The 15,274-nt window shown below is 37.6% G+C and overlaps 1 protein-coding gene across 2 annotated transcripts in view; it reads right to left on the bottom strand.

The window, feature by feature from the left end:
- Positions 1-8,066: 8,066 nt before the first annotated feature.
- The window catches only part of chn1 (chimerin 1), a 37,408-nt gene continuing 30,200 nt past the window's right edge, over positions 8,067-15,274 (bottom strand). For both annotated transcript variants that reach the window (XM_043249173.1, XM_043249174.1), the window contains exons 9-13: positions 11,660-11,833; positions 11,350-11,427; positions 10,150-10,287; positions 9,676-9,781; positions 8,067-9,002 (exon numbers count right to left, since the gene is read on the bottom strand). In XM_043249173.1, the coding sequence (XP_043105108.1) occupies positions 8,831-9,002; positions 9,676-9,781; positions 10,150-10,287; positions 11,350-11,427; positions 11,660-11,833 (668 nt within the window). In that variant the 3' untranslated portion in view covers positions 8,067-8,830. The remainder of the gene's footprint in view (positions 9,003-9,675; positions 9,782-10,149; positions 10,288-11,349; positions 11,428-11,659; positions 11,834-15,274) is intronic.

Below are 15,274 nucleotides of genomic sequence, written 5' to 3' on the forward strand. Positions count from 1 at the left end.
CAAAAACGATGTAAAAAGTGTAAAAAAAAAAAACCTGTTATTTATATAATAAATAATTTCTTTTTTATTTATTTATTTGAGTGGTGAAAAGTTTTTTACAATGGGGCATTTGTGGAGCGTGCTCGAGTAGAGTCTCTGGAGAGAGCTAACGGGTTAAATGCTGTCCAAGCGTAAGAAAGAAATGCAAATGATAAACTTCAAGGACGTTGCATGTAAGCCGTGAAGTGCAGCTCTCTTCTAGTGCACATGTGTGAGAGACAGATTCGCTCGGGCCCTTCGTAAAATTAGGCCTCGCTGAACGTTTTTTTAACGTGCTGTCACGCAAAAATCATCAGTTTGAGACCGGTTTATTTTTTAAAGCTTCTAATTCGCCGTTAACTCTAAAAGAAGACACTTATCAATAACTGTATTGTTTATCCTGAAGCTCAACCGCTGCTGCTTCGGTGTCACGTGACACATTTAGTGTCCGGGCATTTTTTCAAAGTGTGGTTTTAGTGTCTAAATGCTTGTGGGTTCATGTCATGACACGCTATATTATATCACAGTAACGTAATTTAACAGCTAAACATTTACGCAGAGGTTAACCGTTACACAAACACAATCCAAAGGCGCTTCTTTATTCCCGTGAACCCTGCTGTATTATATTGGATGTGAAACTACACTAGTTGCTCAGTTCGGCCTCTGAATGAAACGAAGTTGTTTTTCCACCAAAGTTAGGCTACTTTAAGGTCTGAAGCGCTATCAAATCAAAGCGTTAGCCCACAGTCACTTGAAGCCAGCTCGTGATTGTTGATCTTGCTCATCAACACGCCGCTGTTCAGTGCGTGACCTGCAGGTGGCGGCAGCGAGCGAGACATATTCACTTGAGTTATTCTGCTGGCATCAAAACACGCATCTAAAAATGGTTTACATTTTCTGTGCAGCGTGCAAATCTTCACCGCATGTTAAACTGCATCCCACAGCGCTGTGCATTTAGCTCTACCAAGCGTGAGGAATGAACAGGAAGTAGCCTAATATCAAATATAACATAAAGCATGTTCTCGACTCATCATTTAGAAGGAGAAACATAAAACTGCATTTAAAAAGCTAAATCACACCGCACTTTAGTATTAGAATTTTTTGTATTGTTATTGTAATTAACAGTAATTTTGCAGTTCAAGTTTAATTGCACGCTAAAGCATTAGCATGTTGTGTTTAGCAGGCGATCACTGGATTCTGAACTTAAAGTTCTGGATAAGAATAGAATAAGGAAGTGTATATATGAGAACTAAGAGGCAGGATGAAAAGGAGAATGGAGACCAAATGAGGAGGATGTAAACACACAGAGACAGTCTGCCAGGAGCCGGGCCAGCCAACCAACCAGAGACACACCAGCGCAGGGCTCAGAGCCGTCGTCAGGGAGAAAAAACACGGAGTGTGTGTGCATTCTGAGGGAGTGAGAGACCTCAGCTATCCTGACGGAGTCCTCCGACCCCATACACACCGGACAGAGCTCAACAACACTCATGAGACGGGATCGTCCACATCTTTGCACTGCAGGGATTCACATCCTCACCCTTTAATCACATAAGATACTAAACACCGTTTTCGGATGTTTCAGTTTAGCTTTTAAAGATCCTTTTTGATATTTATAGAATTGCTAACGGGATTTCCGTCACAAAAGAATTACTGTCCCCTTACAAGATACTTATTTTTTATATTTATTATTTATGACTGAATATCCACTAGAAAACCTTGACAGCTGGGATAAAAGACATGATCACAAATGTAATGTAAGATTTTAAACTCTTTGTTCTGATGATCAGTTCCATTAAAATGTTTTTTTTCTTTAAGGACACAAAATATGAAAGATCAACAAGCTCCCTGTACAGCTGTGCTGGCCTCATATATGCACCGAAAATATTTGGACACTTTTTTAATAAAAAGGTTGGTCTAATGCATGCAAAATTGTAACTCAAATCAATTTATGGTAACACTCTGTGTCCTTGTTAATAACAATTAATTAAGCGTAATTTTATTACGAGTACACCTAAGGTAACACCTAACCCCAATCATATAATAAGTAGGGTGCATGTTGGTAATATTACTTAGTACTTAAACTGTAACAAGGACACCTTAAAATAAAGTGTAACACAATTTATTTATTAGCCAGCAATGCTGTGTAACTAGAGCCCATTAGCATAGCATTTGCTGTGGCCTATAAATATTAGAAAACAAGAAAAGTGGCTCAGCTGAGAGCATGGGTTGATCAATGCGACCTCTGGTGGTGGGGAGGTGCTTTGATAAAGCTGCTCAAGTATCAGATTTGTTTTATGTGTGGAAATGATCATAATTAAAATCATGTCTGAATCACTGTCACAGAGTGTAACTTTCATACATTTTCACTACAGTCGAAACCTGTTTATGAATGAAACTAGTCACTATGAGTATGTATAAAATTGCATGCACCATTAGAAATATAAAGCATGAACGTGTGTTATTGTAATTGTTTGTTATGTGACCTACCACTGACATTCACAAATCCTCTACACCTCACCAGAAGCAGTAAGCCATCTGGTTACTGTTTCATGAATACCGGGAATTCAGATACTATGATTTCGTTTACTGTTTTTGATCTGTTATACAGTAAGGAATTTCATCTTAAAGTGCCCCTATTGTAGGTAACAACAGACTGACATGCATGCAGGGTCAAAAACACTTTCATTGTCTGATAATATGCATCTGTTTTTAAGTTATTTGTTCAACGGCGCCCAAGCGATTCGCTCAACGATTCATTTATCCCACCCCCTGCTTTGTGTGATCTGCAGAGATTGGTCGATTGGTCTGATCTTCATCTCACCATGCCTGTAATGCCTGATAAAGCGGCGTTTGCAAGTTGTTTTGTGTGCAGTGTTACCGAAAAACGATATTTTTACCGCTCAAAAAGCAGCACCTAGTGGTCAAGAATGGGTTCACGTTTTCATTCAGACCAATGTAAAAAAAAAAAGCAACAACATGAGGACAGGCAGTATGCTAATGTGTCACGTTGACGTCGGCAACAATCAGGTTCGTTTTAAAAATAACTCGTTTCAATGATTCAATGAGTCAACTCTTTCACTTTGAGTCACTGAATCATTCACTCAACTAATTCGTTTAAAAACACTGATCCAGTTTGCAAAGTCTATCTTTCACAGTTTGCTTTATTATTACAGTCTCTATATTATATGCGACTTAGAGCTTCTTTTTTGTAAAGTCGCCTGAAAAACAAGCAACTTTGCGTCTTTATTTATGTTCTCTGTATTCTCCAGGACATTGATTGACGCTCTTGTCCGCTTACGGTTAATAGCCAACCAGTGCAATAACATAAGTGTTGAAGTGTATTTGCCTAATGTTCTGCCCCCCTCGTTTGAGAAACATCACATTCAGAAAGAAAGCATGTGACGCTGTCATCTAGGTGACCATAGAAGCAGATGTTGAGGAGTGGGATGTAATCTAATATTATAACTGGCTTTAATGAAAAACAAAAGTCCCGTCTAATATTTAGAGCAAATTCCTTTTGTTTGAAATATGTCTTGTCTCACGAGAGTTGACAGCAGTGCTATCTTTGTAAGTGAGTCGTTGAATTATTCACTTAACCAATCTGTTAAAAAAAGTCAGAAAAGAGTCATTTACTCAACTAATTTGTTCACCGGACTTCATCACTGCTGTGTTTTACAGAGATATGCAGTTCATTTTTCAGCTGTGGCATAGTTTATTTTACACAATTTTACAATAGTGTAAATACAGATTAACTGGCGGTGTCTAAAATATGAACTATAGCAATAAAGCAATATCATAATTATGCTGCATCAGACCTATACACTTTGAAACAAAAATCTCTTATTTGAGGTGTGATATTATTGATGAACCATTAGTTGTGACGTTACGTGTTCTTTATTTCTATAAATCGCATATTTACAAAAAATATATTTTAGATGATAGTGTGTTGTCCTCGGTCCTCGACGCTTATCTGACGTTCATAAAAAAATGAGTGCTAAAATAAATGTTTTTGTTCATGTAAGTGTATGCTGTGTATATTTAGTATGTATATAAATACAAACACATGCAGACACAAACACAGAAGATTGCATTATTTTGCGCTATTTAACATTTATATATTAAATATATTTATAAATATAAGACTATAAATGCAGAAATTGCATACATGCAGCTATTTTAAAAAATGTATACTGTGTGTATTTATATATACATAATCAATACACAGTATACACATATTCTGTTAACAAAAACCCTGCAATAAACTGCGATAATCATATATATATATATATAGCATTTTCTGTAAAGGGTTTTGCCTTCGCCCCTGGAAAGGGCTCTTGTGTGTGAATATAATTTATCTGAATGGATGTGTTCGGCATATAAATGCATTCTCACACACACACACACACACACGGCTGAAAATGGTGTGTCCCATTCCATTACCTCACAAAGGTGATGGACTGGATTGATTTAGGCTTTGGTTTTCCAGGCAGCAGCGTCTAACATCCACTTCCCCACCTCCCGGCTCCGACTCAACCTACCCCCACCCGCAGACCTCCGCCTCCCGTAAACCACAATATCACTGGCTGATGATCCCAGTAAACTCGCTACAGACTGAAATCTATTGCTTTTTACCTGCCAAAGCCCAAATCTCCAGGAGTAAAGAAGCACCCCCACCCCTGCTCCGTCTGAAATCCTCCCCCATCCCGCTGAGCCGCTGATGGGGTGAGCGCTCCCCGTTCCTCCCCTTCATAGGACGCGCTCGACACCACGCTTCATTCATCTTACTTAGACCCGGACCGTCACATTTGGCAACCTCTGAATTAAGAGAGATCAGTACAGCACCCCCACACGTGTCCCCCGCAAATATTAAAGCCATTCGACCTTGACCGAGGAGAGAAGGCCATTCAGAGGAGTCAAACACGTCCCAGCAGGGGCAGGCGGCCTGCCCTTTTCTTAATGTGCTTTTTACATTTGATTACCAGGCTTGTAAAAGCTGACTCTAAACACGGGGACCATGCTGAACATCTGTTAGCCATGCTGGGAGAGTCAGCTCACCCCCGTGTCCTCTCATGTCCTCAGGCTGGATTAGAGTTTTCTCTCTGGGCACTGCAGAGCAATTGGATATTTTTCATCATTCGTTTGTGTTTCTGTCAACGAAGACGTGCGTTAGAAAGGCCGCCTGTCAACACAGAGCGCTAGGAGCATTACATATACACATGTTAATGGCTCAACCAAAGCACTTAACTGTGTCCACCAGGATATACAGGCTTAGATGCTGAATGTTACATAACTGTGCATTTCTGTGCATTACAATATATGCAGTGGTTCTACCTTTTTATGACGCATTTGTGTGTTGGCTTATATACTCTCAAAATGAGCTAAAATTAAAATGAATAACTACATTTAAAATGTACTAGCACTAGTAGTAATATTAATAATAAAATATAAAACCATATATATATATATATATATATATATATATATATATATATATATATACACACATTTAAAAAAATGAACTCATAGTAATAATATTAATAAATAACAATGATTGTTAAATAGATCAAAATTTGTAAAAATGTAAAAGAAATGAAAAAATTCAATCTTAAATATTGACTTAAATATTGATTTTAAAACATTAAAACAGTAGCAGTGCTTCATTAATTTTATTATTTAATAATCTGTGCATTACAATGCATATATGGGTAATTCTAAGAAAGGCATTTTTTTATATTATTCAGAAATTAATTTGTCGGTCCCCATATAGAAAATAAAAACTATTTCTTCTTACTTTATTTGATATTAAAACACGTGTTTTTAAAAACGTATTAAAATGTGTTTTTATGGTCAATGAAGCATTTTCTTTTTTTATTTTTATGTTTGGTTATTGGAACAATTATTCAATTTTACAACTTTTCTGACAGTATATTTGAGGGAGTAACAATATAACCACATGATTTTTCTCTGGCAGAGACAGTTTTTCGTTATATTATGATTTCGTTTATGCACTCATGTTGGCCTTGTCACATTCAATATTTCTAACATTGCAAAGGACAAATGCCATATTTTCTATATTATATGAGGGGAAATAAGAGAAAAGAATAATACAGTCCAACGATATTGGGGCAATAATGTCATATTAACCATAACGACCCACAACTTTAAACCCTGAGACATTTTGTCCAGGATGGTAAGGTCTGGCGACATAACATTTTCTGAAATAATGCAGTGCATTTTTTTCTAATGGCTCATGTATGTTGAAGAGTCGGGTTATTTCAGCATTCACTGTTATCGCTCGCCTGTTTGAGCGAGCGCACCATGTGTGGAAAGTCAGAATTAACATCAATCAGCGCACAGAGAAAGGTCACACACGAACACAATACATATCTCATCAAACTACGTTTGGCCTCCCCTCCACAGCACCATCTCATTCAGCACACTGACTCTTTACTAATGGAGATGGATTACTAACTTACACAATAATTCCCCCATAAATGATGCTGTTTTGGTCCATTTTATACGGAGTCAGTGGTGTGAATCAGAACTGTGAATATAATCTGCTCGGAAAGCGATGCGTTCAGTGTGTTATAAAGCTGGACTGTCCTGTGTCTGTATATGACTGGGGTATATTTCAAAATAAGAGTCCGGTCAGCTTCATAAATGCTTTATATGCATCATAAATACTGATATGTGATTGATTTGGGTATTATACATTTGCTTTACTACAGGACTGTTTACAAGTGGGTGAGTAAGATTTTGTAATATTTCTGAATGTATTTAAAATATAGTAAAAACAGTTAAATATATTCCATTTTGAAACAACCGAGTTAATACATCTTCAAATGTAATTTATACCTGTGTTTAAAGCTGAATTTTCAGCATTATTACTCCAGTCTTTAGTGCATAATGTAAATGTGCTTCAAAAGAAACATTAAAAATGATCTTAAAAAACCGGGGGAAATTGTAATATATGATTTTGTTTGGTTTTATTTGCTATTATTTCAAATCAATTTAATGCATCTTTGTGCAATAAAATATTTAATAAATCACACTATATAGTTCCTGCAGATTTTATAATGTATGTATATTAGTGCTGTCAAATGATTAATCATCCAAATGTAATTTTGTTTACTTAACATACATGTGTGTATTGTATATATATATATATATATATATATATATATATATATATATATATATATATATATATATATAAAACAAGGACACAGCATATATTTTGAAAATATTTGCATGTATATATTTATATAATTGTATATATAATATACATGAATGTGTGTGAATTTAAACATAATGAATGTTTGGATGCAATTAATCATTTGATAGCTTTATATTCAGATATAATATTCAAACAAAGGCCAGAAACACGGGTAGCCATCAAAGCTCGTCAAGCTTCATGTGTTTTTATGAGTACAGCTCTGAAGGCCATTCACGGGCACCGGGCGAGAAGAACGGGAGACGGGATTTCGTGAAAAATGTAGGCTCTGAAGCCGAGAGAAGGGTCACGAGTGAAGCACACGCGGTCAGCTAGAGCCCTGAGCTCAACACACAACCTGCTCCGATATAACGTGATATAAAGCCTGACAGCATCTCTGTGACCGCAGGGCGAAGGCAAGCCAGTCTGCGTGTACATCCAGCAATTAAAACACGGCCGCTGCGGGACCACTCACGTCTGCGTTCATCTGTAAATAAAGCAGCTTGACTGAGACACACCTGCAGGGCTCATCTCACGCACAAACTCATCTGCTGTGACTAAAACACTATTACTTGGAATTATTCTCAAAATATGCTGCACACAATAAGGTCCCAGCGCCTTAAAAAAAAAGACTCAGTAGAAGAAAGCGTGTTAAATACGTGTTAAAAAAAACAACGACAAAAAGCTCAAATAATATGGTTTCTAAACTATTGCTAAAATCTTCTATCGAGAAACTAAATGTGATTTTCTTTTTACAGTTTTATTCCATTTTTAAATATTAAGGTAACACTTTAACGGGCGTGCGTGTAGAATTAAACTACCCAGAACACAGTACTAAAAGTAAATTTTAATAAATTAACGTATTCATGCTGAAATCAAATACAAAAACACAAAACCGAAAAACATCGAGAAGTCATGTGAGCGTAAGAAGTTTTCTAAAGGCTAAGGTCAAGGATCCTGAAAATGTACATGGACTGGAAATATTCTTCCTGTAGTACAGTACAGCAGAAGTGACGGCACGTGAAGGCAGAACAGAGTCAGATCAACCTGACGAAGGAGTAAAAAAACAACCAAAAATAAAAACAAATCACAGATTTTTGAAAAAACCCTGGCGGCACTTTCCCCGCTGAGCCATAAACGTGTCAAAGATTAACATTACAGCAATAGCCAACCTCTATGAATAAGTACGAATGACAGCCGAGGATTGTCTGAACAAGAGTTTGTATATCGTTTGAAGAGATTATTTACATAATCTCAGCATCTTTATTTACGGCTCTTCAGGTAAAGCGCCTCCAAAAACGTACGATATCAAAATGCACAGTGTTTTACAAAAACAAACAAAAAAAAAAAACCCAGAAAAGCCGATCTGCCGGACTCCACCGCTTTTGAGCGATGCCATCCCATAATAATGCTGAGGTACGTCGTACAACCTCAGCTTCAGCGACCCCCGACAAAAATGGGGAGGAAGACATGCAAGAAACAGGAACGGAACCCATCGGAACAGGGAGGAGCGTTAGTACGTACTGGTCCAAAAAAATGCGCTATAATACAAGAGTCCTTCATATGAGGGTCCCGGCGGAAGAGAGCGGCGCCGCGCCGCTAGAAGAGGATGTCCTCGTTCTTGATGAGTAACTCCACCACCTGCCTCTGGTAGCGGATGTCGTTCAGAGCGGTCATGGCGTCCAGATCCGGCGCTCGCATCAAGGTCGGGCCGAACACGATCCCCAGATTCTCAGCGTTCATCAGGTTATCCTTCTCGTTCTGAGTTACCCTGCACACAAACAAGGGTCAATAAAAAAAAAGTACTATAACTGTGCTTTACACTAAGTAGGTCATCAGCGTAACAATGGAAATGAACGCCAAAAGAGGTCCTAAGACAGAACCCTGTGGAACACCATACATGGGTTTTAATTGAGTGTGAAACGTGTTCAATGCTGCACTACAGTCAAGAAGTGCAAGTATAGAAAAGAGTCCAGAATCCAAAGCATCTTTAAAAGTGTAGCCTCAGCACAGATAGGGATGAAACCCAGATGGCCATAGAGCTGGGAAACAACCATTTGTACAAGAATTTTTGACAAAAACGGCAGATTTTAAATCGTAATTATCGACATTTTACAAATCTGTGGCCGGTTTCTTGAGAGCGGACGTTATCAGTGAAGTTTTAAATGCACTAGGGACAGTACAGGAAAGAAGGGAAGCATGGTGTCGGTGATTACAGAAGAAAGAAAAGGCAACCCAGTTTTAACCAAATCATATATGCGTAGTGGTCAAATAAAATAATCTTTATTCTTAGAATTACAACTAGCATGAGAGAAATTTATCTTCAATGGTAGAGGTACATATTTGTCACACCACAGGACACATTGATACGTTAACTTATATATACACATATATATATATTTTTGGATAACATTTATTACTGGAGGTCTGATACGTCTTCTCACCTCTTTAAGTGTGCCATCAGGTGTCGCAGGGTTTCGCAGTGAGCGGGAGGCATCTGCTTCAGAGCTTCATGCAGAGCTTCCAAGCGCTCGTCTGGATCTGTCAGCTCTGACACAAACACACAACCAGGTCAGGAACGCTCATCTCACATCTACAGGCAGCAAGGCTTCTGCACATCAACACTGGATATTACACCAGTTGCGTTATTTTCATTTGCTGTCTACTACATTTGAGGTCCTACACATTAAATGCGTTGCGTTTCAAAAAACAATTCATCTAAGAATAGCTTTGCTGTGCCAGAACGCAGATGATTATAAATGCATGTGATTCTTGCTGGCGGACGGCGCAGCAAAAATCTCTTACTTTAGACGAATACAGCTTTTTCATTCAATAAAAGGAGGTGAAACATGGGCGGCGAGCCGGATTTGAGCGTCAGGCACGTAGTCTAATGGAGAAAAGTGGAGCGTGGGACTCACTGGCAGCCTCGATGAAGCGTGGATAAGCGTCATACGTGATGACGGGGATCGGCAGGTCCCTGAAGTAGAGTTTAAGAGCACCTGTGATGACGTTGATGTCTTCATAGACGTTGACGGAGATGTCTGCTTTATCTCCATCTGAACACATTCACACACAGAAACACGTTCACCCTCAGCTCCAGGGAGAGTCTGACAGCTCCAGGGACCGAGCATCAAGACACTCAGCTGACTTTATCTGGTTCTGAGCGCCTGAGAGCTTCCGTACCGTGATGCTGCACCGTACAGGTGATTCGGGGCTATTATGTAATATAACTGCTTCGGAGATATTTCAGTATAGTTTAAACAGAACAGGTCAATCATTTCAAGTCTCTGAAATTTCTCTTTTATGCTCAACAAGGTTGCATTCATTTGAACAAAAATAGCAATATTGAGAAAAATTACCATTTTTTTTAATATAAAATTTTTTCTTTTTTAATATAAATGAAAATACAATGTATCCCTATGATGATAATTTTATAAATATTATTAAAAAGAAAACTAACTGTATTATATTTTAGAATATGCCTGTATTTTTTTTTACTTTTTACTATTACAATTTTGATCAAATAAATGCAGTCTTGGTGATTAAAATGTACTAGTAAAACACATCTTTGAACATTTTATTTGTACAGCTGTAATAATTTGTTGCATATATTACTTTTTAAATATTTAAGAAATGTTTTGGTTTTAGTACTTCTAATATTCATTTAGTAAACCTAATATTTCATTTTATCTGAGATTTCAATGAAATCATTTAAAAAAGAAGAAAAAGTAAAAATAACAAAAACCCTAATGGATTAAAAAAAAAAAAAAAAAACTGTCTTTATGAGATATCCTCATAGCCTTCTATCTGAAATGAGTCATTATGAAACAGTAATGCATCTGAATACCAACAGATGGGTGAAAATCCTCCTACAAATGTGCCACTTTAACATTTAAGCAGCTCAGACTATTTCGCATTACATAAACCCACAGCTCTATACGCAAGACAAAGAGTGACCTAAAAAAGCAGCGATGAGTATGTGTATGGGATTCATCTGGATTACACACACAGATGCGCGTGTAGGCGTGCGTGCGTGTGTGTGTGTGTGTGTGTGTGTGTGTGAATGCGGGGGTTGTGACGGATCAGTACTGTACACAATCAGACCAAACGCCGCTCACCTCTGTCAAACGATAACTTCACGTCTTCAATTAAGTCGCTGAACCCAGAGATTCGATAGAGGCCCTCCGACTTCAAACCTGAGAGTCGCGGTTGAACCACAAAGACGTCCTAAAAGATCGATAGAGGCCCTCAAGAGATTTCAAACTAAGAGATTAGTCAGTAATTACGGTTGAAGAAAATTAAATCAAAAACTACAACTAAAACAATCCTAAACATGAAGTATTACTAAAATACCAGACTATGTAAAACCAAAGCCAGTACGGTTAATTGGCCGTCAGTCCGTACGGTGGTGTTCGGTGAGCTGCTCACCTCGTGATTCGATCTCTCGTATGCACATGTCCACCACCATGGGTCGTTTGGAGTTATGAGCCTTGACGAGCGTGGTGAGATCACAGCTGTAAACCTTCTTCACGTGCTTCAGGTCCGGTTTGCAGTCGTTGGGCACCATCTTAGAGCACTGCTTATGAACGTTCAACCCACAGTCTGAGGAAAAACACAAACACGCGTCATCGTCCCTGTCAAAACGAGGGCTAAATCGGTCAGTAAATCCACTGTGGTGTGCGTTTCGTCGATCCCGAGGCGGATGTGCTTCAGTTAAATTACAGTCCGCAGCGCGCTGAGCTTTCACTCTGCTCAGTCAGTGACCTTTCCTGACCTCTGATCAGCAATGACAGTGCTTCTGATTGGCTGATGGGGGCTTCAATAGTGTCACCTTGGCGATGACAGATCACGCCAGGAATACAAATGGCGCCTTATAAAATATGCATGAGCCATTCCAGGCACCTAACAGCTTCATAACAAGCAAATCTCTGAGAAGATGTGAAAAAAATTTATAGTTGCTGTAAAATGAATAAGTAAATAATTGGGTTGTCATTTATTGTTTCAAACTATGTATGGAAGCCTGTTTCTATCACTGAATGAAATTGTTTTTCGTACAATATCTCAAATTTAATATTACGCAATTCTGTAATATTAATAAATAAAAATACTAAAACTTAAAAAAAGAGCAATTAATAAAACTCAATTTTGAATGTTTTTTCTCATAATGGTGAGATGTTTCATTTTCACCCTTCACCAAATATACATTGCTCCTAATACATAAACAGTTTTGGAAAAAAGTAGTTGCGTTTCTTTAAATTTGAAAAATATGAATCCATCAAAAACAAGTGGAATATGTAAATTATTACCATTAACATAAAGTGACAGTTTATGCAAGAATAAGTGTATGTTTGAGAAATTTACATAAAAGCTGTATTAAAATAATGATCCTGAATTTCAAAACAAAACAAAAATCCCAAACGGAAAAAAAAAAAAAAAAAAAAGTTATTTTTTATTTAAACATTCCCCCATCTTTTGTTTATAGGTCAAACAAATAGGCTCAACCAATAGCAGGGGGACTACTAAAAAAAAAAAATCAAAAACATTGATAGTGTTTCAAAATCAATAATAGCTTAAATGTCACTCTATTAAACAAAACAAACAAAGAAAAACGCCTTTAAACTAGTTATTTGAAACAAACTAACCAACCCCCAACCGCACCCAAGCATCCAGGACAGACACTCGAGAACTCGCACAGCATATGCAAATTTAGGCAAATTAGCTGATTAATATATAATGTGGCCTACTAAATGGGCCAGCTGCTTCAAAGCAGGTACCAGAGACAGAAAACAGAAAAACAGAGACAAGAAGCAGACGAATATAAGCTAAGGGCAGATGTGTGGGACACTCAGCGAGCCACCCTGAAAACAACGTGACCCGGAGGATAGAGAGAGAGAGAGCGAGAGAGAGAGAGAGAGCTCTTCAGATCTGTACTCAAACATAATGGTGGAGTGGGCAGAGAGCGAGTCCTGCGGGCTTCAGCAGACCTCATTTCCTGCAGTAAATGGGCCAAACGCTCTCCTCTCCGACTGCCTGCAAGATTCAAACCCACCAGACTGTCATCCTCAATCACTTCATCAGCCTTTGACTGTCTACTAAAGAGCAATTGCAATTAGGGATGATGAAAAGCAAAAGTCTCTGTTAAAACGCATGCGCCACTTTCTTAGGAACGTAACAGTCATACTCCGTTTGCATACAAGTAGTAGGATTTAATGACTCTAAAAACCTTCCTTTGTGAATCTAACCAAATATCTTTTTATATCGAAAAGAAGTAATGATGATAAAAAATATTTTTGTTAAGGAGCTTCAAAAAGCATTATTTACATGACACTTAACATCAGGAACGATGTTTTTATTTCGTAAAATTCTAATTTGGGATATTTTCTAGAACCTTTTTTTAATAAAAAGCTTTTTTTCTCCCAAAACATTATTAAAGCTTCTTCATTTGATCTTTTTATACCTTTTTTTTTTGAAGATGAAGTATAAAGTTGTTTTCTGTAAGAATGCATTTAAAGGTCATAAAGAGCTTAAGATTTAAAAAGGTAAAAAAAAAAAAAAACGCTACATCTTTGACCCCATATTTTAATCTGTAGCTGATGGCTGATTTCCTTTTCTACATCAAAACAAAAAGAGGTGATAGATTTTTTTTTCCCCCTTTTGACTCCTTGAATTAGAATGAAGTCTAATCCAAACCAGTGAATGCAAATAGTGAATTATTCGCTGACGCTTATTCTAAAGATTCTGCGGCGTGTGATTAAAAAACGGCCCCTTGAGCGACTCGGTCGTCCTGAGACTTCAGCCAAGCAGAACTGTAATTATTTTTGAAAGAGAAGAGCGAGGTTTATGATAAGCGGAGGAGACAGGCGCTAATAGAGGGCCCATCTCTAATGCATTCAATCTGTTAGCTGGGGTCTGCAGAGGCCTTGTTCAGCAGAGAGGCGTAGAGGTGACCCCTGGCCCACGAGTGGACGGAAGAAGAAACACGGCAAGTAGCCTTTAGGACCACTAGATTATTTTTAGATGAAAATCTACCAGATGAAAAATGGGTTTTATTTAAACCCAGCATATAAAATTCTATGTAACAGTAATAAATGCATTATTTTAGTTATTATATTTCATTTTTATATTAAATTATATATATATATATATATATATATATATATATATATATATATATATATATTATTTCATTTTATTATTAAAGTTTTTGTAATTATTATTTGTACCTGTGCAGTCATATAATTTTACTGTATTTAGTTGTGTTATTACTTATAATTACATTATAAAATTTAGTAAGATTATTTTATGTGATAAAATTTAATTACGGTTGCTTTTATTTATTTTTTTAACATTTAAATTTCCTGAGAAGACATGTAATAACCAGCTGCATGTTCCATTGAATTATTAAAAATAATGCACATCTGGGTTTGCAATGCATCCTTTGCATGCATATTTCAATATGCAATAATTCAATGGTCAATTATTCTACCTTAACCGGTTACAACATAGACATGCCAATATAATGCATATATCATGGTTTTATCATGTATAGGCACAGTTACACTGTTACTTGCCAATGCATGACAAAAATGTGTTCAAAAAAATATTAAAGCATCACTTGCCTATGTTACAATTAATAAGGGGCATCCATGACACATTATAAATACAGGCTCAGTTAAAGCGTTTCCCAAAGGCATTTATCTTGAGCATTAAATTCAGACGTTGTCTTCCATTGTGAGGATGTTTTGAGCGCTTCCCGTATCCTGAAATTCCCTCTCACGCTCACTGTGTGACCCAGAGCTGGGACGAGCGCTGAATTTTAATGCGTGTGTGTGTAAAGTGGAGCTGGTTGCGAGCTCTCAGCCCCTCTTCTCATTATAAAGACATGCCAGCTTTGTTTTCAGTCTCTGCCATGATGGACTGGGCCGAGGGGAAGGGGGGCGCTTCATCCTCTCATGAGGCAATGTGGCACAACATGCCTGGGCACTGGGGCTGGCACGCTGGCAGACACCCAAAATAATCGCTCGGAGTCTCGCTCTCCCACAC

This window comes from Puntigrus tetrazona, chromosome 9 (assembly GCF_018831695.1).
Source record: "Puntigrus tetrazona isolate hp1 chromosome 9, ASM1883169v1, whole genome shotgun sequence".
NCBI lineage: Eukaryota > Metazoa > Chordata > Actinopteri > Cypriniformes > Cyprinidae > Puntigrus > Puntigrus tetrazona.